We start from the raw sequence: 22,317 nt of genomic DNA, 5'->3' as shown, positions 1-22,317 counted from the left end.
TGTACTCTGCAATTCAAGTTCTTCCAGTATTGTACTTAGCCTTGACTGACATGTAAAATGTCCCCGTATGAGTCGGCTAGAGAGCCATTATAATGGTTTCTTAACCGTACATCCCCCAAGTATGTCTCTTGTCTAAAAATTGTGATTTGTGGGGCCACAGTCTGTATTTTAGAGGTATCTGACATGCTAATTCTAATTGCCTTGATTTTCCCAGTGTTCATGTTATATCCAGACAATAAACTAAAATGGTTCAGTTTTCCTAGTAAGCTGGAGGGAACTCTTTCAGGTTTAGTTATCATCAGATTAATGTCAGCTTATAAGGCAAGTTTTAAATTTAAATTTCCTTATTTGAATCCCTGTTATGTTGGAATCTCTGGTATATCTTGGACCAAGGGTTCCAAGTCGATTGCAAATAATTGGGTGGGTGGGAATCCCTGCCTGCTCTCTCTAGTTAGTGCAGCTTGCTCTTATAATGTGGCAATCCTTTTGACCATTACTGCTGCCTCTTCATAAATTGCTTTCAATGGTAGAAGCCAACTTTCTGGTATCCCAACTTCTGCTAATACTAGAAACAAGACTACTCAACTTAGTCAAATGCTATCTTCGCATCCAACCATATTACCACTGCTGGAAGTTTGTTCTGCTGTGCCTCATGCATTGTCATAAGGGTACAGATTAGATTACCATAAGTTTGATACCCTTTGAATCCCTGTTGATCTAAGTGCCTTATTTGAGACAATAGTTCATAGAAATACCTAGCCAATAAGCCCATAAAAACTTTGTAGTAATGGTTTAATGTTGTAATGGGGCAGTATGAATTTGCAAGCTGTGAGTTTCTTCCTTCCGTCCTTGTAGATAGTAACTACTAACCCTTCTGCCTAACTCTTATTTTGTTTGTGTTTTTAGCATCCTTCACTAATCTCCATACTCTATGGGTTATGCAGTCAGTATCAGGAGATTTTTCCCACTGGTTGATCTTAAATTATCCCCCTGAATTCCTGTTTTATGATTCCTCTGGTTAAACTACCATGTTGCTCTTGATAGTTGACAATATGCAAGACCAAATGTTTTTAATTTTTTTTTTAAATTGTGGGGTATTTACATTGTATATTCCTTTTACTTCTGCTTGCTGTAAATGTATCCTATCGCCATCATGTTTCTATATCTCTGAAGAAAGCTTTCTGAAATTTATTTTTTCAACTACAGATAATCAGGAGTTTTCTGTGAAGCTTTTTAAGCCTGTCAGGATCATTACCCTCTTGCCGAGTTTCTCCCTGTTTTGGTTAATGAAATGCTTGTAGTTCTCTCTAAGTTTGTCTTTTATTGTATCCCATACATCTGCAGCAATTTGACTTTGTGATAACAGTTTGCTTTAATAAATTCTTAAAGTGGTCCTTAGTTAAATATATAGGAAATAGCAAGTGTTTCAGTCTGTGGGATTCCTGTAGGAGGGCAGTAATGGTCAACATATGTGCACAATCAGATATCCTAACTGGGACTGACCACAGTTTTTTTTTTTTTATGCTCTTAGTGTGACTACTTTATTTATTTGAGACCAACACTTGTGTCTTGGTGAAAAGTGAGTATTTTTTTGGTGTGTCAAAAATGATCTAATGTTGCCTTGATCAGTTAATCCCGTCATTCAACAACAAGCCAAACATTTCTTCCCTTTTTGTCATCTTTGCACTCTCTCTATCCCTTCCTCTGTGAAAGTTGTGTTCCAGTCTCCTAAAATTAATAACATCCCCACTTGGAATCCTAAGTATATCTATACTTTTCTAAAAAAACACAAGTGTCTTACACGGGGACAAATAGAATGCAGCCATTGTTGTTCTACTTCCTGGGATATTGCCTTGCACAGCTGCATACCTTCTAATTTGTCCATTAATTTGTTTTATAACATTCATGGATAAATTATTTTGTTTTAAAATTGTTATACCCTCATCTGTCTAGCCCTTCCTAATAACTCAGAACCACTTCTAACTTCTTGTGTTCATCCCCCATGCATCCCTTGCAAAGCTGTAAGAGCTGCCTTGTCTGTCTTCACCTCACTGAATACCCTAACTCGCTTTATCAGGTGTCAAACCACTGACGTTCCATGTTATAACGTTTAACCTAGTCAGTTTATGTTCATCATGCACTTATTATTTTGCCATACATGGAGTTTTATTAACAATTATATATATGCTTACACTTCTACAGCCTAATTGCACCCCCCCCTAAGCCCTGATAAGATTTCACCCTCTAGCAGTTGTACTTTGCAGCTTTCCGTGCTACCTCTCTCCATTTTGATGACTGCTGTCTATCTCTCCAGTACTGATAAACCCCTGAAAATGTTTGTTTAACCCCAGCCATATAGATTTTTAACTTTTGCTGATAGTTATGAGTTGTTCTACAATTAAACTTAAACTATGTACAGTATATATTTGACTTTGCATTTCCAAGACAGAAATGTTGGCTCTTAAGCGCTTTCTCTGTCCAACTCCCAGGTGGTTTTCCATCAGTGGCAGTGAGACAGTATCGGGATGGCACCAGCCAAACAAGTTACAAGTAGTTTTTATGTATGTGGCAAGGTCAGGCTCCCCTAGTCTTAAATCTATTAATTGTCTGGATCTTTAAAGCCTGCATGTATTAACCAAATTGAAAGCAAACAAACTACAAGTGGCTGTCAGTAGATTGTGAAGCTAAGCTACTTTTAATTCTGATACAAGTTGTACCATTCATTTGCAACCTATAGGGGTGATAGGTTTCAAGCCAGTCTTGTGGAATAAGTTGTTATTCCATCTGTTTATTTACTTGTATCTGGGTCATGCCAGCTGTCATGAGCTCCTCAATATGACCGTACACCCCATGTCAAGAAATTTAAACTCCTGTCAAAACACAGCTTATCAGCAGTGCATATGGTGAATATTTACTCTTCAGTGCTTTGCTAAAATCATATGTTCATCCTATTGATCACTACTGCAGTAGCCTTGGCTATATGGGTTATATACTGCCAAGGATATAACAGCTGGTCAGCTTCCAAAGCTTCGGGGCACCTTCCACACCCCCCAAACCATCAGTCAGTTTGAGGTGAGCTGATTAAAATGATTGGTTTTGGCGCCAAGCCCTTCAGAGCTTTCCTGCCACCAAAGAGTTTGCCTCTCTGAGGCTTTTAAAGATCAGTGGTTGGTTTCTGCTGTTCCTCTGCTGTACAGAAAAGTTCCTTTTCGTCTGGAGGGAGGAGCCTCCATAAATTTGTTCAATAATTTCCTGTTCAGGAAAGCTATTTTAAAGCTAGGCTGGTGTGGGGTCCCTTCAGTGGGCAAGGCAGAGCCACTCTTGTCATTCCTGGGAGAGGAATGAGAGAAGGGTTTTCTTGTTTTATCAGAATGCTGTACCTGCCCTTGTGGAAGTTGCTGCTGCTGCTGTTAATAACACAGCTGGCCTGATTTTCCATGTCAAAAAGAAATGGAAAATTGAAAATCTGCTCCTCCTCAAATTTCCTTAGACAGGAGTATTTTACTGGATCTGGTTCAAGATTTAATTCAGGCTGCTGTTTTATCTCTGCAGTCATCCACGGAGCAAGCAATTTATGTTTTACCTTTTTTGTGCTGGAGAAAGAGGGCAGCAGTGTTGAGTATGCGTAGAAATGTGTTAAATTAATCAATGGCATTGTCCACTGGAGTGGCACAGTAGAAGCAAGTAATCTTGTCTCCTCAGCACAAGAGGTTCCCTCTGCTTGATTCTCGGCTAGGGTGCCTTCGTTGCAGTGCATGCAGTAGGGCTGGCCTGGCGGTGTAGGCTTTGATGTTTGCAGCTGTTGAGGTGACACCCACAATCCCAGTCTCAAACAATGGGGGAGGGGCAGACTACCAGTGGAGGTGTTTTTAGGTGTTGCTAGTAGCGTCATTTGAGTAGCTTGTTGGTGTCATCACTGAAATGTTTTTGCTGTGCACCTAGTTGTATGTAATGTTACCTTTTAAAGTTTGTTGTCTTCGGGTAAGATAATTGAGGTGATGATTACTAAGACTTTCGGTGTGTAAGCCTGATGATAGGATATTGTGTTTCATTGCTTTGTATCCAGACATACTTTGTGTCAAAGTTAATTACTTCTAGTGGTATCTTCATGAGTAACCAAAAAGATTATTTGGAGTAATTTGTTGCTGTTGATTTCAATTCAACCAGTCTGTGTTAATCACCTCTCCTGATAAGATTGTGTTATGAATAGTAGTATTTGAGAGCCAAGAAATTATTCTAGAATGGAAGTAATTAAGCTGTTATTTTAAGTTTATAAATGGAAGTAATGTAATGTAAGAATTAATTAAATATTATGGTGGCAGGCAGTAGTTCTGCAGAGGTAAAGGAAAGGACTGTGGAGTGAGAAGTTGTAGAGATTTGTTTGGAATAAATAGTACATGTTTTTCCTTTTGTTGTAAGACTATCCAGCCTCACATTGTAGCATGGAATTAGTGTCACTTCATCTGAGGTGTGGGGTTTTCACCAAGTTTCAGTAATTGCTGTGATATTAGGTGTTAGAGTTGGATCCAGGTACGAAGTTCAGTGGTTATGTTCGAGAAACTTATGTTCATTTTTTTTTAGCAGTTGGAGAAAGCTGCAGTTAAGTTAGCGTTGTAAAAATTGGGCCAGGATTTGCTTCAATGTCTGCAGAAAGTGAGATGCATATAGAGAAGAAGAACAGCATTAATGAAGGTTTTGAATATTTTGGGTGCAGTTCTTTTCTGTTCTAATGTGGGAGTTTTGTATGTACAAAGGTATTTAACTTCACTTTCATTATTTGTTTTAACTCTCTTGGCCCCTTATGTCTACCTGGAGATTTGATTCCTCTCAGCCAGTTGTCCCGTTCTCTCTATCACCAGGTCAAGCTTGACAGGACAATTATTAAGGTAGTCTGCAAGGTTTTGTTTTCTTCTGCCTTGGTTAGTTTTTCTTTTGTTTTGCCTTGTACACTTTGCTGGCTGTAAGGTGGGGAACATGTATTGGGTTGACTGCAAAGGACATACCTTAGGTCCTACAAGGGGCATTTCCCTCAAGCAAATCCACCCCTACCTTTGAAGCATGAGAGGTGGTTTATATGATCACCACCAGGGAAAAGGCCCTAGAGAGCATACAACCCTCCCCTCTCTGGCTCCTCCAGTGGTGGGTGAGGTGATTGCTACCTGAATCCTTGGTAGCATCCAGTGCTCCCTTCCTCTGCACAAGTATATCAGGTGTACAATGACTACGTGTGGCTAAACTGTAGTGAGTTGTTGTTGCAAACTGACACGGTATTTGTTAGTGGTAGTGAACCCTCCTTGTAAGGTTGCACTGGATTCTGCAAGGCTTCACATTTTCTGGCTAGTATTTTGCAGCTGGGTAATGTCTGCAGTTGCACTATTTTTTTGCAGGTTCGTACATGTTCATTGGTGATTTATGGCAGACCTTCACTAATGGCTTAATGCATATGTCACAATACTTGGTGCCCTCATAAATAAGATTATGAAGTTGCAGTATGCATAGTTAGTGGGTTAAACTTTATGCTAACTGAAAAAAAAAACTTCTTTTCATTCACAATGTTAGGCACATCCTTGCAAGCATCACAGTTCTGTCCAATACAGAAAACAAGTTTATAAAAAAAAAAAAAAAAGGCAACTGTGTGAGTCTCTGTCATTGGGGAGTTCAACTTCCCCTTTAAGAACTTATAGAGCTCTAACTCAACTTTTGCATTTTCTAGGTAGTTTTCAGTAGCTGGTATTGAAAACATTGCCAACATTCTCCAACACTTGTCATATTTTTTTGATGTTTCTTTGCACCTACTAAGCACAGACTCTAAGAACAAATAAAGCTTTGTTGGTAAAAAAAAGTAAACAGAGTTCAAACATAAAGTGGAAATTAGTTGTTTCACCCAATATTTTAACAGGTTTTCTCAGCAAGGTCTTTGAACAAAATGATTACAGTAGTAAAAAGCAGACACTTCACCTTGGTTCATAGGTTCATAGGTTCATACTAGGCTATCTGCCCAAGGGCATTTATAAGCCTAGCCCATAGTTATTTGGCTTTCGCCACCCCTTTAGTTTGAATAAAACTATGCCTATTATTTTGCTGTGCCTCTGTCAAGCAGTGACACTGAAGTAATCCCTGGGGTATATCTGCGATCCCCCATCCATTGGTCAAGATTCCTCTTGAACAAGGCCAGCGAGGTGCTCTGCCTCACATGTACCGGGATTTTGTTCCACAGCATAGGGAGTCTCTGGGTGATGAATCTGTCCCTCCAGCATGTTCTATTCTATTGGTAAAGTTAAGAAACTGCTCCTTTAGTCCCTAGATGCCTATAATCTTCGTCTAGATACAGAGCAGAGTGTTACACTGCTTGTAACAACTTGAAGAATTCCTCTGTCTTTCCTGTGTAAGTACAATAATTCCACTTAACAGTTTGCAGTTCCTCACTTAGAAAGAACATGCCTCTCTTCCTCAGAATAAGAAAGACTTCCTTTTCCTTTTACACAATTTCCTTGGGACTTTTCCTAGAATTCCCCATAGGATTAGCCTTTTATAAAACATTTTTTCTTTGAATTTGTACATATGAAAGAACTGACTGCCCCATCTAGACAATTTATTGCCTTCCACCGTACCTGGAATGACTGGGGTGAAACAACGGTTGGCTTTTTTCAGACTTATTGTTATATTTGGAGAGATCAGCTTTGTATCATAACTCCATGCTACCACTTTTAGGTTTTGGGATAAATTCCAGTTGCCAGCACCAGAAGAATCCATTTTACCTTTTGTTTATTCCAGAAAGTGGTAAGTGTGTGTGTGTGTGTGTGTGTGTGTGTGTGTGTGTGTGTGTGTGTGTGTGTGTGTGTGAGTGAGTATGTACGTGTTTTATCTAGTGATGTTGATGGTGATCATAATCTGTTCGTTGCACGTGACTCTTCTTTTGCTGTACTCCATTTCCATATGTAACGCTAAACTTTGCTAAATCCTATTAAGGGTAACATTCAGAATAAATACATTTCTAGCACTATTTAACACTGTTTATTTACATACATGGGTCCATTGTGCCTCAGATGATCAAAGAAAAAAAAAAATAAGAATGAAACCCTTTGTTCAAAGAATTATTTTTGGGAATCTTATGGTTAAAATTGTAATACTTTTTATCTTTTTGTCTTTCAGGAAATAGCTAAACCATTGTGTCATGAAGAACTTTTTGAGGGAGCCCTGCCAATTGTACAGGTATACTGAAATCCTATGCCTTGCATGGTGATTACATATTGATAATGGGTGTTGCAGATTTTGAACATTACAATTCTCTATCTGCAGTAGCATTTCTCATTATGTGTTGAAATAATTGACCTCCATGACTGTGTAGTAAAATGTCCTACATACTAAGGTAAATGCAAGCAATAACTTTGATAATAACTTTGAATTTAGTGTGTGTGTGTGTGTGTGTGTGTGTGTGTGTGTGTGTGTGTGTGTGTGTATATATATATATATATATATACACACACACACGTCCTACACGGACAGACTCAAAACACTCCAGCTATTCTCTGTCTCATATTGCCTACTTAAAGGTGATCTCCACTTGACTTACAAAGCCATGTCTGACCCAGCTCTGTTAGAAATGCTACATCTAAATAAATCCCAATCCCTCCGCACCACACACTCCAGAGACCTCAACCTTATTACCGCAATCAACAGAACATGCTGGTGGGACAGGTTCCTCACTCAGAGACTGCCCATGCTCTGGAATAGGCTTCCCATACATGTCAAGCAGAGCACCTCGCTGACCCTCTTCGAGAGAAATCTTAATGAGTGGATTGGTAATAGAAAGTTCACCCTGGGGATCACTCCAGTGGCTCTACTTGATAGAGGCACTGGGAACTAATGTCTGGGTCACGATGCCAGGGCACTTCTATGGGCTAGGCTTGTAAAGGCTCCAGGGCCTTTAGTCTAGTAAACACCTATGAACATATATAGACTTTTCGGAAACTCAAAAAATATCGAAGAGACCATATGATAGTTTCCGAAAACCTCAAGCATCAAACAAAAACAGAAATCTACCTTTTTTACGCTTTTGCGGAGGGCAAGCCCCTTTGTGCTCCTCCACCCTGCAATTATATATACCAACTCCTAGATCATACTACAGTGAGGAAAGAGGTAAATTTCCTGAACCTCATTGTATGGCGATCTCCATTCAAAACCTTTGAGTTTTCAAAAACTCAATCATATGCCATGTCCAACCCAGAATTGATGGACATGCTCCACCTAAAGAAAACCATATCCCTTCAAGCCACACTCTCTAGTGATCTAAACCTCACCACAACAATAAGTAGGACATGCTGGAGGGATAGATTCCTGTCCCAGAGACTTCCCATGCTTTGGAACAAGATTCCATTCTACATTAGGCAGAGCTCCTCACTAACGCTCTTCAAGAGAAACCTTGACGAGTGGATGGGAAACAGAAAGTTTACCCCGGGGATCACTTCAGTGGCTCTGCTGGACAGAGGCACAGGGAACTAATCTAAGGGAGAGGCGAAAGCCAGCACATTATGGCTAGGCTTATAAATGCCTTTGGGCAGATAGCCTAATACCTACCTATGAGCCTATATGGTCTCAACCATACGGAGTTAGAGCTTTCAAAACTTGTTCAACTGATAGGGACTGTCGCTCATCTTACTTCACAAGTAGACGAACAGGCGGGGTGGTGTGATAAACTGCTTTTTTATGTAGAAACACATCAGGATGGATAGCACTGTACAAAATGTCAACTAACTGATTAGCTGACAGACATACATGCTTACATCTCAACAGCTTACTACAAAGTGACAGTCAGGCTCGCACGTACTCAGTATTTATACACTTGTGCAAGCCCCTAGAAAGCTTCTTAAAGGTATACATGCTTTTCGGCCCCAAAACTCGGGCCAAACCAAAAAGGAAGGGGGAGCGTCCATATTCATCAAGGACACCCACACCTCCAGGTTAGTGGCAACACATGAAGCATCAGAGACCATCCAGGTGCAACTAACTTTAGGCAAAACTGCTATACAACTGGTAGCATGTTACAGACCACCCTCCCAATCTCAGGAACCCCATTCAGCCTTCCTGAAGACATTGGAGGATATGAATGTCTCACCAAACACCATCATATTGGCAGACTTCAACTACCCTAACATAGACTGGGTGCATTATTCTAGCCCAAACACCCTAGCCCAAAGGTTCCTGGAATTCATAAATTCAAATGCAATGGAACAGCTAGTCACCTCTCCCACAAGGGGAGATAATATACTAGACCTGATCATCACAAACATGGGGACAAAGTGCTCCACACAGGAAGTATACCCCTCACTAGTGAGATCTGACCACAAACTAATCACCCTGGATATACATATCCCACCTCCACCCCCAACACAAAAGACTACAGTGAAAAACTTCTCAAAAGCCGACTTTACACTTCTTAAAACTGAGATGGTATCCTTTAAGCCCACTGGGCCAGTGGAAACCACATCCCACAATGCTGAATCCTTCACAAATGCTTTCTACGGACATCTCCAAGAATGCATGGATCATGCAATCCCAAATAAAACCAAGACCCTCTCCACCAAGGGCAGGCATCCTGTCTGGTAGACCCCAGCCATAAACAAATTGTATAACAAAAGAAGGAAGCTACTGCATGACAGAGCAAAATCCCATAAAGAGAAGGCATCTCTGATCAGCACTAGTAGAAAGCTACGTTCTCTCATAAAAACATCCAAGGCCAACTTTGAGAGAAAAATCGCTATGGACACTAAAGATAACCACAAGGCCTTCTTCTGCTATGTTAGAAACCTGGGCAGAAACCCTCAGATATGCTCAGAGTTAGTTCACGATGACAAAAAATACACTGAACCCACAGATATTGCCAACATTCTGGCAGACAGGTTCAGTGCAAATTTCTCCTCTCTCTCACCCCCAAAAGAAGAAATACTTATCCCAGATGAATGTAATCTCCCTGTCATCTCAGATGTCCAGGTGAGAACCGCCCTCAGCAAAGCTAAAAACACAGCATCAATGGGACATGACGGTATCCCAGGTTGCGTGCTACGTGAACTCCAAGAGGAGCTAAACCCGCACATAAAAATGCTATTTAACCTTAGCCTTACTACAGGATATGTACCTGAACACTGGCGTACAGCAACAATAGTCCCACTCCACAAAGGAGGCACCTCTACAGACCCTGGTAACTACCGCCCGGTCTGCAAAGCTATGGAAAGAATCATTATGGAACTCATAAACAGAGACATTGGGGACTTACAGTCACTTGATCCCACCCAGTTCGGCTTTTTAAAGGGCAGATCCTGCCTTTTGAACCTGGTTGACTTTTTCAAAACAGTCACTAGAGCCATTGACTAGGGCAAAGCAGTCCATACAGCCTACCTGGACTTGGCTAAAGCTTTCGACACAATACCTCACTCAGGCATCATAGACGAGCTCAACAGCTTAAATGTAAATCCATATGTCACAAGATGGGTTGCAAACTGGCTAAAGGATAGAACTCAAAGTCAAAATCGCTGGAGCCATGTCAGACTCAAAGCCAGTCACAAGTGGTGTCCCACAGGGCTCTGTCCTGGGACCCCTCTTGTTCGGCATTTATTTCTCAGATGTGAAAGCAAACATGGGAGGGTTGTGGCTGACAAAGTTCGCAGATGACTGCAAACTAGGTGCCATAGTCTATACACCAGCTGACACACACATCCTACAGAAAGGCCTCACTGAAACGGATAACTGGTGCCGGAGTCATGGCCTTAAACTAAATGCCAAAAAATGTATAGTCATCCCCTCTGGGAAAAACAAAGTACCCACAAATTATTACATAGACAGTAACCCACTGAGTATGGAAAAAGTAATCGGAGACCTGGGGACCCAAGTCGATAGTGACCTCTCATTTGACACCCACGTTGCCAAAGTGGTTAGACTTTCTACCTTGCCCACCTTATCATGAAGGGGTTCACATCTAGATCAAAGGAGGTCATTGTACCCCTGTACTCCTCCCTTATCAGGCCCATGCTTGAGTACAATGCCCTATTTGGTATGTACCTCACCCGGCACTTGCAACAGCTAGAGAGACCCCAAAAGTACCTCACCAAGAGGATCAAGGGTTTCCAACATATGTCATATGCTGCCAGACTAAAGAAACTCCATCTCTATTCAGTAGCATACCACCTACGCAGAGGTGATCTGTGCCTGACGTACAAGGCCATGTTCAATCAGGAATTGATGGACATGCTCCACCTCAAAAAATCCAAATCCATCAGAACCACGAGAGCTAAAGATTTAAACCTCAGCACAAATATGAATAGGACATGCTGGAGGGACAGATTCATAACTCAGAGGCTTCCCATACTCTGGAACAGAATCCCAGTTCATGTTAGGCAGAGCCCCTCACTGACTCTCTTCAAGAGAAATCTTGACGAGTGGATGGGAGATCGTAGGTTTACCCCAGGGGTCATCTCTGTGTCACTACTAGACAGAGGCACAGTAAACTAATTCTATTATGTAAGGGGGTCTTCACTGTGTCACTACTAGACAGAGGCACAGTATTCTAAATCTATTCTGTACACTTTTGTACCATTCCATGGGGTGGCGAAAGCCACATCACTATGGCTAGGCTTATAAATGCTCCAGGGCAGATAGCCTAGTACTAAACTATGAAACATGCATATTGAGCTACATCCTCCTCCTTATATAAATTGCACCCAGTATTTGACAGAGACATGCGGTTGTGTAGACAGTAAGAAATAAACACAACACTTATGTCCTTATTTCCAAGTTGCCGTGTTTCTGGAACATGGTCTAGAAATGCAACCTGATCTAGTGATATAGGAGTGAGTACTGGGTTTAGCAACAGGAAAAGTCATCGGTGAACACACAGATTGTGGAACTTTCGGGATTCTTCACTGGAACATCTTCTGGAACTGGAACGCTGGATAACTCACTCTGAACATAAACTCTTCACAACACCAATCCGATCAAAACCTTTGGACGTCTGCATCCTCTGTGTGGACTCGACCACGGAAGTCCAGGAATCTTGTTTAGCTGAAGTGGTTCTCTCTGTTAATGCGGCTCAGTACTATTACATACAGAACAAGATGAAAGGACTCTGAACTGGTAAACAAGTGACCAAATATAACTGACTTCTCATATCCTGAATTTACACTTCATGGGATTCAGCTTAACTTCATGTGCTCTTTCCAGAACTTTCTTGAGGTTTCTGTCATGCTCATCTTCACCATAACCTCCTACTACTAGAATATCATCTACTATAATAGCACACAGATACCTAGAAAACATTTGCTCCACTGGACGCTGGAAGACTTCACTGGCAGAATTTATCCCAAATGGCATTCTCAAAAATCTGTACCTGCCAAAAGGAGTGCTGAAAGTAGTTAGCAATGAGAATTTTTGATCAAGCAGTATTTGCCAAAATTAACTTTCTGCATCCAAGACAGAAAAAACAGTGGCATTTGACATAAGAGCAGCAACTTAAACTGTATGCATTGGATGATGAGGTCTTTTCAGTGCTTTGTTTAAATCTCGTGGATCAATACATATTCTGATATCATCTGAGGTTTTCCTATGAGCTACGACCATGGAGGATGCCCTTTCAGTAGGTTCATCTACTGGACAAATTACACCTTGCTGCACCATTTTATCTAGCTCTGCTTTGACTCTGTCCTGCGTGGCTATTGGAACTTTTTGGGCTGGTCTGACAACTGGACTGACCACAACTGGTAGTTTGCTTAGTTTGTCTTCAAAAATATCAGCAGAGGTAGAAAAAATAGAATGGGTAAAATTAGAATGGTAGGCTTTTAAGGTAACATGGTGGACTTCCTTGTTAAATGAAAACAGTCCCATTTTCAAACATTCTGAGGCTTAATAATGACTGAACATGCCTCCTGACCACATAAAATTGCAAGTCATAACTGTTCCCAGCAAAGTAACATGAAAGCATTACTGAACCCTCATTTTGAATGTCTTCACCACCATAAGCAACCAGCTTCGCACACTTTGCCAAATTAAGCATCTCACCAGCACATACTCTAGCAAATGTTTCTGCTGACATAACATTGCACTTTGAATCTGTAGCATCTTTGAGCTCTGTGGAGGACCCATTTATTTTAACAGTACAAAATACTTCATTCTTTGCCTACAAATTTACTGCATTGACTGTTTTCATTAAGCACTAACACACCATCAACATAGAAAGTAGGGTCTCAGCTTTCTAAATGATCGACTTGTCTCTTTGAATAAAATAATGTCTTATTTGATCTACAAAACCTTGTAAAATGATTCATTTATTGCATTTGTGGCATTGCTGACCAAAAGCTAAGCACTTTTCTCTTTTAGTTTCATGATTTCCACCACAATTACGACAGTTAGCAATGAAACTGGGTGAGGGCCCAATCTTTGAGTTTGCTGACTCACTCTTGTCCTTCACTGAGACTGTGCAAACTCTGGAACTTGCTAGAAAGCTATGGAGTTTCACAGTGACTGTTGCAGGGGTTACAGTTGTTGCCATATGCTTGGACCTGTTTCTTTTAACCATGTGCTGTATATACTATCAACATTATCTTCAGAAGTTACTGGAAGCATGCATTTCTCATTTGTAAGCATGTTTGTATGCTTCTGTGTGAGCTAATACATTTGTCATATCTCAGTGGTCTTATTCAAAGTTTAAATCACTGTCACAAAGCAAAATCTTTCTCACAGCATCATCTTTAATACCACACGTCTGTCTTTTATCAGCTCATCCCTTAAATCACCAAATCTGCACATTTTACCTTTATTTCTCAAAGCAGTTACATATGCTGCAAACGTTTCACCAAGCCTTTCATCTCTTCTGTAAAATAAGTGCCTTTCCATTGTAATAATTATTTGGGGGTTAAACATTTCTCTAAGTTTACGTTTTAAACACTCGGGGTCTTCCCTTGACTCAGCCGGTAACATTATATATGATGGTTTTCCCCTTCTCTTGCAAAGACAGCAGGTGCATACACAGATGAATGCTCTGTTTCTATGGCTTCTGAACCAGCTAGATTAAGCAGAATAACTGCCTTTGTACGGCCATTTTTATCAGAAAATGCAACTTGCATGAAAATATCATACTCTTGCTCAAACACTGTCCAGTATTATCAAAGACAAGAGGTCCTAGTTTTCGAAATCCTTCAGCCATGCCAACAAATTCTGCCTAAGCACACTGAAAAAATGGCCCTTGAAATTATGTACGAATATGCACACACAGCCAGTACTCCTAACATTAAAGTACACAAGAAATTCTTCGAAATACTGTACTTTGCAAAATATGTTTTGAAATGGCTGTACCTTAATGCACAAACTTGCGAACACTTTGTTTGCTTAGGATATCTTGAATAGCTTCAGTTTGAAAAATTACATGCTGTGAGCTACTTAAAAAAAAAAAAAAAATGCGGTCATTTTCCTTATTTTTATATATTTTATATGATTCGGACTGTCGCAGTTTGACATTTCGTTTAAATATAAATTCGTTTAGAGCTTTCCGAGTGCTTTGTTTTATATTTTGTGAATATGAAATCATTTAAGCTTTGATACCTGAAATTAGTTTCTGACCTGTTTTTGTGAGTTATACGTGCAGTAGGGATGATTCACTCCTGTATGTTCCTCCACCTTTTAACTGGGTGCCTGCAGTCCTGTATCTGGATCACATTCTGACATTATGGCGCTCACCTTGCTTCACAAGTAAAGACAAACAGGCGGGGTAGTTTGTTTAACTGCTTTATTATGTAGAAACACGTCAGGATGGATAACAGCAGTACAAAATATAAACAAACTGATTAACTGACAGACTACACAGACATGCATGCTTACATCTTGACAGCGTACTACAAAATGGCAGTCCGACTCGCACATACTCAGTATTTATACACTTGTGCAAGCCCCTAGAAAGCTTCTTAAAGGTATCTATACATATTAATCTACAGGGACCCATATAAATATATGAACACGTGTGTGTCTGTGTACACATTTTTTCCACTGTGTGATATGTTAAATCTCCTCTAACGGAGGCTCATGAGATATCTGCAAATGACCCTTAAGGACAGTATTTCAGCTACATGGCTTCAGAATGCCTGTGACTTTTTACTTTGCAAGTCTTTATGGATACATTCAGGGCAATAAAGCCAAACCTCGCTAGCTGTTGACTTGTATGTTTCAGCATTTTTATTGATTGATGTTTCTAAGGGATCTGTTGGTCCTGGTTTTCCTGTCAAAAAGAAATGGAAAACTAAGCGTGTATTTACTTCTAAAAATTTCTTGTGTGCAGGAGTAGTTTACTAGTGCTGGCTCAGGGTTTAATTCAGGCTTTTGATTCTCCTTGTAAAACAATTTGGTGAAAGAAAGAGGAATATCTCCTCCTTTTCTGAAGAGATTAAAGATTCCAACTCTGAACAGGAGGATGCAGGGTTTTCTCATTGTGGCTCAGAGGAGAACTCAGTTTCCAACTCACCCTGTAAGGGAGTCTTTCTCTGAGATTATTTCTAGAATGTGCCACTATTTTAATTCGGAGAACAATAAGTATTTCTTTTTATAGAAGGATTTTCCAGAACCTGCACCTATTCCTCTAGTCTTCTCAGCTTTGGAGGATATGTGTTATTGGCTGCAATTGGTCAGTTGGCCAGCCAGCTGCCCCTAAAAAAAGTAGATAGGATGTATTAAGTTCCACAGTTTTAAGTTTTTATACACACCCAAAACTGGATTCAGTAGCTGTAGCATCTTTGATCTGCTTAACACTTAGTTAATTCGAATCCTTCTCTGTTTAATTACTCCCAAGTCTTTTTGGGTTTCTAATACCATGAAGGGAATGATCCCATTGCTAAATCAAAATACAGTTAAAGTTCATGAAATTAGTATTGTTTCAGTCTAGGTACCCTTTGCAGTACCTGCAGTGTGCCCAGAATTGCTGAGTCTTGCAATTTTATACAGAGCTACATGTATTGGTGGCATATCCAAGTATGACTCTATATTCACTTCTTATTTAGACCCATTGCTTCTACTACTGTTGGAACTGTCTGGGTATCTTCCTTCCACATTCATCTCATTTCTTCCTGTGAATCCTGATATTTTATAACTGTGTGTCTCTATGAAAGACTAATCACTAGGTCTAGCAATTTCAATGACTTAATTTTTTTTTTTTTTGCTCATGGACTCTTGAACTGTTGGTAATGAGCGATCCCATGTGATGTATACTTCATCATTCTCCATAATGCTTTCTGGTTCATGTTTCCAGTCCTTCATAGCTACTTCTGTATTGTAGTGTTGGCATAATCCCCAAGGTTACAAGTCTTTCAATGTATAGGCCTTCTGCCATGTGTATCACGTCGAGCAAAAAGATGTGCGGCTTTTACCAATTTTTTTGTTTGTTTTATTCGTATGTTTCTCTCATATGTTCAATGGACTTTGTAAACAAATGCGTACATGATGCACTTTCTTGGGCTGCTATTAACCGTTCATCTTTTGGTTTAAACTCTCCTTATTTATGGCTCTTACACATTTCTTTCCTTCTCTTAAAAGCCTTCTTGTATTTCTTTTCTTTTTGTCATTTTTAGTATGTCTGGTTTTCTTCTCCTGTTGATTTTGATTTCCATGCCTGTTTAACCCCAGAGTGCATCTGCTAAACTAAGCAGAGATGTCATCTTGGACTTCTTGTCCTCTTGTTTTAAAACTTTCACTTTGTTTGGATCTGATAAGGTCAGCAGGTATGTATGCTGTCCCATGATTGCAGATCTATAATTGTAATCAATTTCGAGAAGCCCCATACCTCTCACAGAGTTCGGAATATATACTCTGCCCCCTTCCCCCACCCCATAGTTATCAATAATTTTCCCATCCTTATAAAAAGTGTATGCTTCTGCAGTTTGATTTTTCAGACTTTTCAGTTGTCAGGTTCATATGTTAAGGTTTGTTCTGACTAACTGTGAAAATATGAAGAATGTTTTTCTGCAGTATCTTGTGATGAAAGATCTACTTTATATAATGTAATTTCTTGTATTCGTGTCACAACTCATTGTTTTGTGATGTGTGTGTGTGTGACTCTGATACTACTACAGGGCTATGGGCACTGGTACTGTTTTTAGAAGGTTTTCAATGGCTACGTTTTCAGGACCTCCCAGATGATAAAAAAAATGATAGTAAATTCTCCTTTGGAGAGAGATTTAGTTTTTGGTCCCTCTGCTGCAGAGGTAATCTGAACATGTGAAAGGGGTAAGCTGATGCATGGAATCTAGAATTCTTTTCAGCTCTCCTTTTATAAGTCGTCCAAGGGGTTCTGCAACTCCTTATCCAATTTGGTAAGAAACAAAATAAATGGTCTCAACAAAATACAGATAAACTGACATTAAAGAAGAAAAGGTAAGGCTGTTTCAAGAAGAATTCTAAAAACTCCCAAATGCATGGACAGTCGGAATAACTACAAAATACATTTTCTCACCCTGGCAGCCACCCCCCCCCCTTTGTTTTCAGAAAGGATGAATCTCCATTTTTCTCTTTGGCAACAGATGGTTTCAGACAAATGCATTCTGAAGAACATTCATCACCATTCAAGTCAGGATCATGGCCCAGTTTACCAGGGCCTTGGCTTCATCTGTGGCTTTTTGGAAAGGGTTTGATTCTAGAAGCAGCTACCTGGTCATCTGTACACACTTTTTAAAAAGCACTACAAGTTTGATTCCTTCTCTAGGTCTAGTTCAGGCTTTGCTAGGACTATTCGCTAGGGGCTCCTGGGTTCTTCTTCACCTCCCCAAATTTATTAGCTACTGCAGCAGTGATTATTTGAACATTTCCTGTTGTGGTAAGTTTACTTAAACAAGTGACACAACTGTACTTCTAAGCATAGTTCCCATAAATATTTCTTCCTTAGTAGAATTTGGATCTTCGCATGCCAGTTAAGCAAAAGCTGAGCTATAAGATTTTTGAGACACACGTAATAGCAAACAATGTTTTTGTAATAACATCAGTAGATCAATTGAGAGAAAATAAGAATGCAGAAGGCAAGTTTTGTTAAGTTGCTGCTGATGTTTTCAGAAGCACAGCTGCCTCAGGCAGCACCCTCTGCTGGTCCCACAGAGTAGCACCCCACCCTATAGGCTCTTCAGCTGAAGAGCAAAGAGTCTTTTCCATATTATGGCACACCACCCTGGTGGCCAGAGGCGCAACATGTCTCCCCCGCCCTATCCTGCCTCAGTCATTTGGGTTTCATTTTTGGGTCCTGCCCCCGCCCCTCCTTCCTCACAGTTTAGTTTTCTTTTATACTGTAGCAAACTGCTTGCTAAAAATGCAGCAAACGGCACTACTGCACGTGGGTTTTAGTTTAAAAAAATCTTTTCTCTTTTTAAACTGTAGCAAGTTGTTTGGACGGCATACAGAGCACTACATTGCTCAGGTTTGACCACAAACGCAATACTGGCTTTTAAAAGCCAGTATCACACTAAACAGCAATCAGAATTATAGCTGATCATATCCCTAACACTATGCCTGTAGCAGTTTCCTCTCTCACCTCACCCTAGTGATGTTTCTGGGTACTCATAATAAGAATTTTTTATATGCATCATATCAACAGTTCTCAGCGAGTAAACTATAAAATTGGAAGATGGTATAATGCATGATCCTTTTTAGGGTAGCACACCTGTTCAACCAACAGTTCACAACACTGTTCACTGAAAGATCTAGTTTTAACAGATTATCAACCACAATTGTAGTTCCTAACAGTCCATCTTGACTTGGTATATCCCACATAATGATAGAGCTTTTAGTAAAATAAAGAATTCAACTTCTGTGGTCCCTAATTAGACCCCTCCAAACAGTTAGTTAAAATCATTTGCTACTAATACTACACCTAATGTTTAACAAGCTGTTTCAAGTGGGTACTTTAGTCAGCTTGTGGAAAACCTGTACTACAATACCAATATATAAAACGGGTTATAAAGGTGATGTTAACAATTGTAGACATCTTAGCCTCGCTCCATTTTTGAGCAAATGCTTTGAAAGCTGCATTATTAAAATACAAAGGAAGAATAACCAATATCGTTATTGTGGACTTTGATCTACTCTTTACAAAAAAACATGTTGATCTGTGTTGAGAAGTTTTGTGTTTATGATCAAATTACTAAGGCCCTGGATCTAGGTCTCCTGTGGAGTAATTTTGTTTGAATTAGCCAAGGCCTCTGAATCTCTTCTTCACTGTGTAATTTACGAAAGTCTTATCAAGGCTAAGGTTAATATATTCGGGGTAAAATGGACTGCCATTGATGGCTGATTGATCCTACCGTGTAATTACACAGGACACAAGCTCAGTCTCTCTTCACATTCCTCTTAGAGTGCCATAAGGTTCTAGTCTGGGGGCAGCATTATTTAATAGTCTATTTTCCTCCATTCTTAGATCTAAGACATGTTGGATAAATAAGTATTAAGATGATTGTAAGACTGGGTTCATTGCACAAATGAATCTGATATTGAATTTTTAAACTCTTGAATAAGGTTGGTGACTGGGCACTCAGCATAGGTATACATTTCATTTATGGCAGATGTTAGACTTTTTGTTTTGGAAAAGCTGCAGTTCATTCACCTGTGTACCTAAGTTTAGCCATGCATCCCAAATGTCTACCAAGTTATGGTACCCTTGGTAATTGTAAGCAGGGGTCTAAGAAGATGAAGCATCTACAAGCATTGGCCTGTGAGATGAACCATTGACAGGCTACTTGTGTCCATTAGAGACGTACATGCCAAACCAGGGCTGAACTTACTGTTCCCCATAAAATTATCCAAGTTATATTTGAGTTGGGTTAGGGAAGAATTCTGCTTCAAATGGATATGAAAGACTGTTCCACAGAAGGGTTAGTCTCTCTTGCACCTATTTGTCACATAAGCAGGTCCTGTTTGTATTACACTCAAAGTTTAAGTCTTCAGAGCAGGGAATTCTGGTGCTGTTTGTTTTGCAGATATATAAAGTCATGTGACTAGCCATGATCGCTGATCCTTCCTTTGACACACAACACTCATTTGATAACTAAGCTATGCATCAGATGGGTACATGTTTTAAAATTTTTGCAAAAGAAATGAGATGCCTTGAGAACAGTAACCTTTTTGTACATAAAAAGCTGGTCTGTTGAATTATACTGCAAGAGTGCAGAGAAAATTCAGCAAAATGATATTGCTTCACAAAGATTACAGTTGCAATAATACACACATAGGATAGTTTATTTACTCTTCATCACTACATCTGTGCTAAGTTAATATTTGACTACAAAGTCTTTCATAACTTCTAATTTACAAGATATCTTGTACATAATTTCACAACTGTAGTTTAACACAGAGCCATCAGGCTGTCAAGTTGGAGTTGGGTACTATGAGGACATAATGGAGTCAGTCATAATTCACATCAGTGACTGGTGATTTTATTATGGAATAAATTACCTCTTCATATTTGAGGCAGTAAGAACAATGGATCATTTTAAGAAACAACTGGATTCATGGGTTGGGGCAAAGTGTTTGATCTAGAAGCATAGCGCTCAACCTCTTACCATTAAAATCTAGACAAAGCCAAAATAATGAGGGGGGGGGGCAGAGAACAAAGACTCAAATAGGGATGGATTTTAAATGTTGCTCCTGTAAACTTAGAAAGTTGCTACAGTAAAAAGTATTTGATGGTGTGCATTTTCTGAAGGCTATGGAGTCTGAAGCTCTTATGTCTATTATTTAGTGACTTCAGTTTTCAACGATTTGATAAAAAAAACACAGACTTTTGAGGAACACATGAAAATATAAGGCAAAAGTCTGGACAGTTGAGAGGTATGTCAAGAAGTCTTGGATTCTGTTTCTAGACACCATATGGCCTTTATGCTGGTGCACAGCTTATGGACTTACTGAGTCAGGCTGGCATCCAAATGTTTGAATTGCATTTGGCTTGTTGGTAAAGGATCCAATCTGAATTGGAGTTTGTCTTTTATTGGTTTGTAGTGGTGGAAGCGATTAGCTGTGCAAAGCTATATAAGTTAATTAATGCTCCCTACCTTAGTAAAGATATTGAAAAAATAATTTATTGCAACTATCTCAACAAATTAACAAATAAATTTTCTCTCAAAAGCAGCATGGCTTTTAGTGTGGTATTAGTACATCCACTGCTATCTGGACACTCGGCAGCAACTTTCTTGAATGGTCAGGGGGGATAATTACTGGAGCTATTTTTACTGACGTCACCAGAACCTTTCATCTTGTTGATCAGTCAGGTCTCCTAGACCATCTCAACGAAATTAACATTACTGATGACACTGCCGTTCAAGCACTACCGCTATGCCACTTCTAAGTTCATTTCAACTCCTCACCCTCTCTGTCAGTCAGTCTGTGGGGAAAGTGTTCCCCAAGGCTCTATCCTGACACATTTGCACTATTCTTTCCACATTAACAAACTGTATTTGATTTGCCCATTTTTCTTTCCTGCTGTATTCTGATAACATGGCCATATTCCACTCCAACCACTCTCCCTCTTCTCCTGAATAATAACTTTAGGGTCATTTTTCATGCCCTTATTTAAGTAGCTAAAGATAAACAATTAATGCTTAAGTCTTGTACGATAAAAATTATTATTTTTGGTACTAGGTAAAAGCTCACTTATCTATAGATCTCTGCAAATCTTCAGTCATCTAAGTAACACTATTAAAATTGCCACTTCAAATCCCTAGGGATTTGGTTGGTCCCTTTACTAAATTTCTATCTCCTGCTGGAGTACACAAAACAAAATCGACTCTCTCTCTCTGTCTCTCTGTCTGTCTCTCTCTCTCTCTCTCTCTCTCTCTCTCTCTCTCTCTCTCTGTGTGTGTCTCTCTCTCTCTCTCTCTCTCTCTGTGTGTGTCTCTCTCTCTCTCTCTCTCTCTCTCTCTGTGTGTGTCTCTCTCTCTCTCTCTCTGTGTGTCTCTCTCTCTCTGTCTGTGTGTCTCTCTCTCTGTCTGTGTGTGTCTCTCTCTCTGTCTGTGTGTCTCTCTCTCTGTCTGTGTGTGTCTCTCTCTCTGTCTGTGTGTCTCTCTCTCTCTGTCTGTGTGTCTCTCTCTCTCTGTCTGTGTGTCTCTCTCTCTGTCTGTGTGTCTCTCTCTCTCTCTCTCTCTCTCTGTCTCTCTGTCTCTCTCTCTCTCTCTCTCTCTCTCTCTCTCTCACGCCTCTCTCTCTCTCTCTCTCTCTCTCTCTCTCTCTCTCTCTCTCTCTCTCTCTCTCTCTCTCTCTCTCTCTCTCTCTCTCTCTGTCTCTCTCTCTCTCTCTCTCTCTTTCTCTCTCTCTCCC

General features: G+C 39.9%; 1 protein-coding gene across 1 annotated transcript in view; it reads left to right on the top strand.

The window, feature by feature from the left end:
• Window positions 1–22,317, top strand: part of RPP30 (ribonuclease P/MRP subunit p30) — a 347,672-nt gene that overhangs the window by 18,028 nt on the left and 307,327 nt on the right. The window contains exon 3 of the mRNA XM_044056927.1: window positions 7,153–7,212. Coding sequence (XP_043912862.1) covers window positions 7,153–7,212 — 60 coding nt within the window. The remainder of the gene's footprint in view (window positions 1–7,152; window positions 7,213–22,317) is intronic.

Source organism: Protopterus annectens, chromosome 14.part0 (genome assembly GCF_019279795.1).
Source record: "Protopterus annectens isolate FY-2018-M chromosome 14.part0, PAN1.0, whole genome shotgun sequence".
NCBI lineage: Eukaryota > Metazoa > Chordata > Ceratodontiformes > Protopteridae > Protopterus > Protopterus annectens.
The sequence above is the reverse complement of the archived record's forward strand: the minus strand, read 5'-3'. Positions and strand labels throughout refer to the sequence as shown.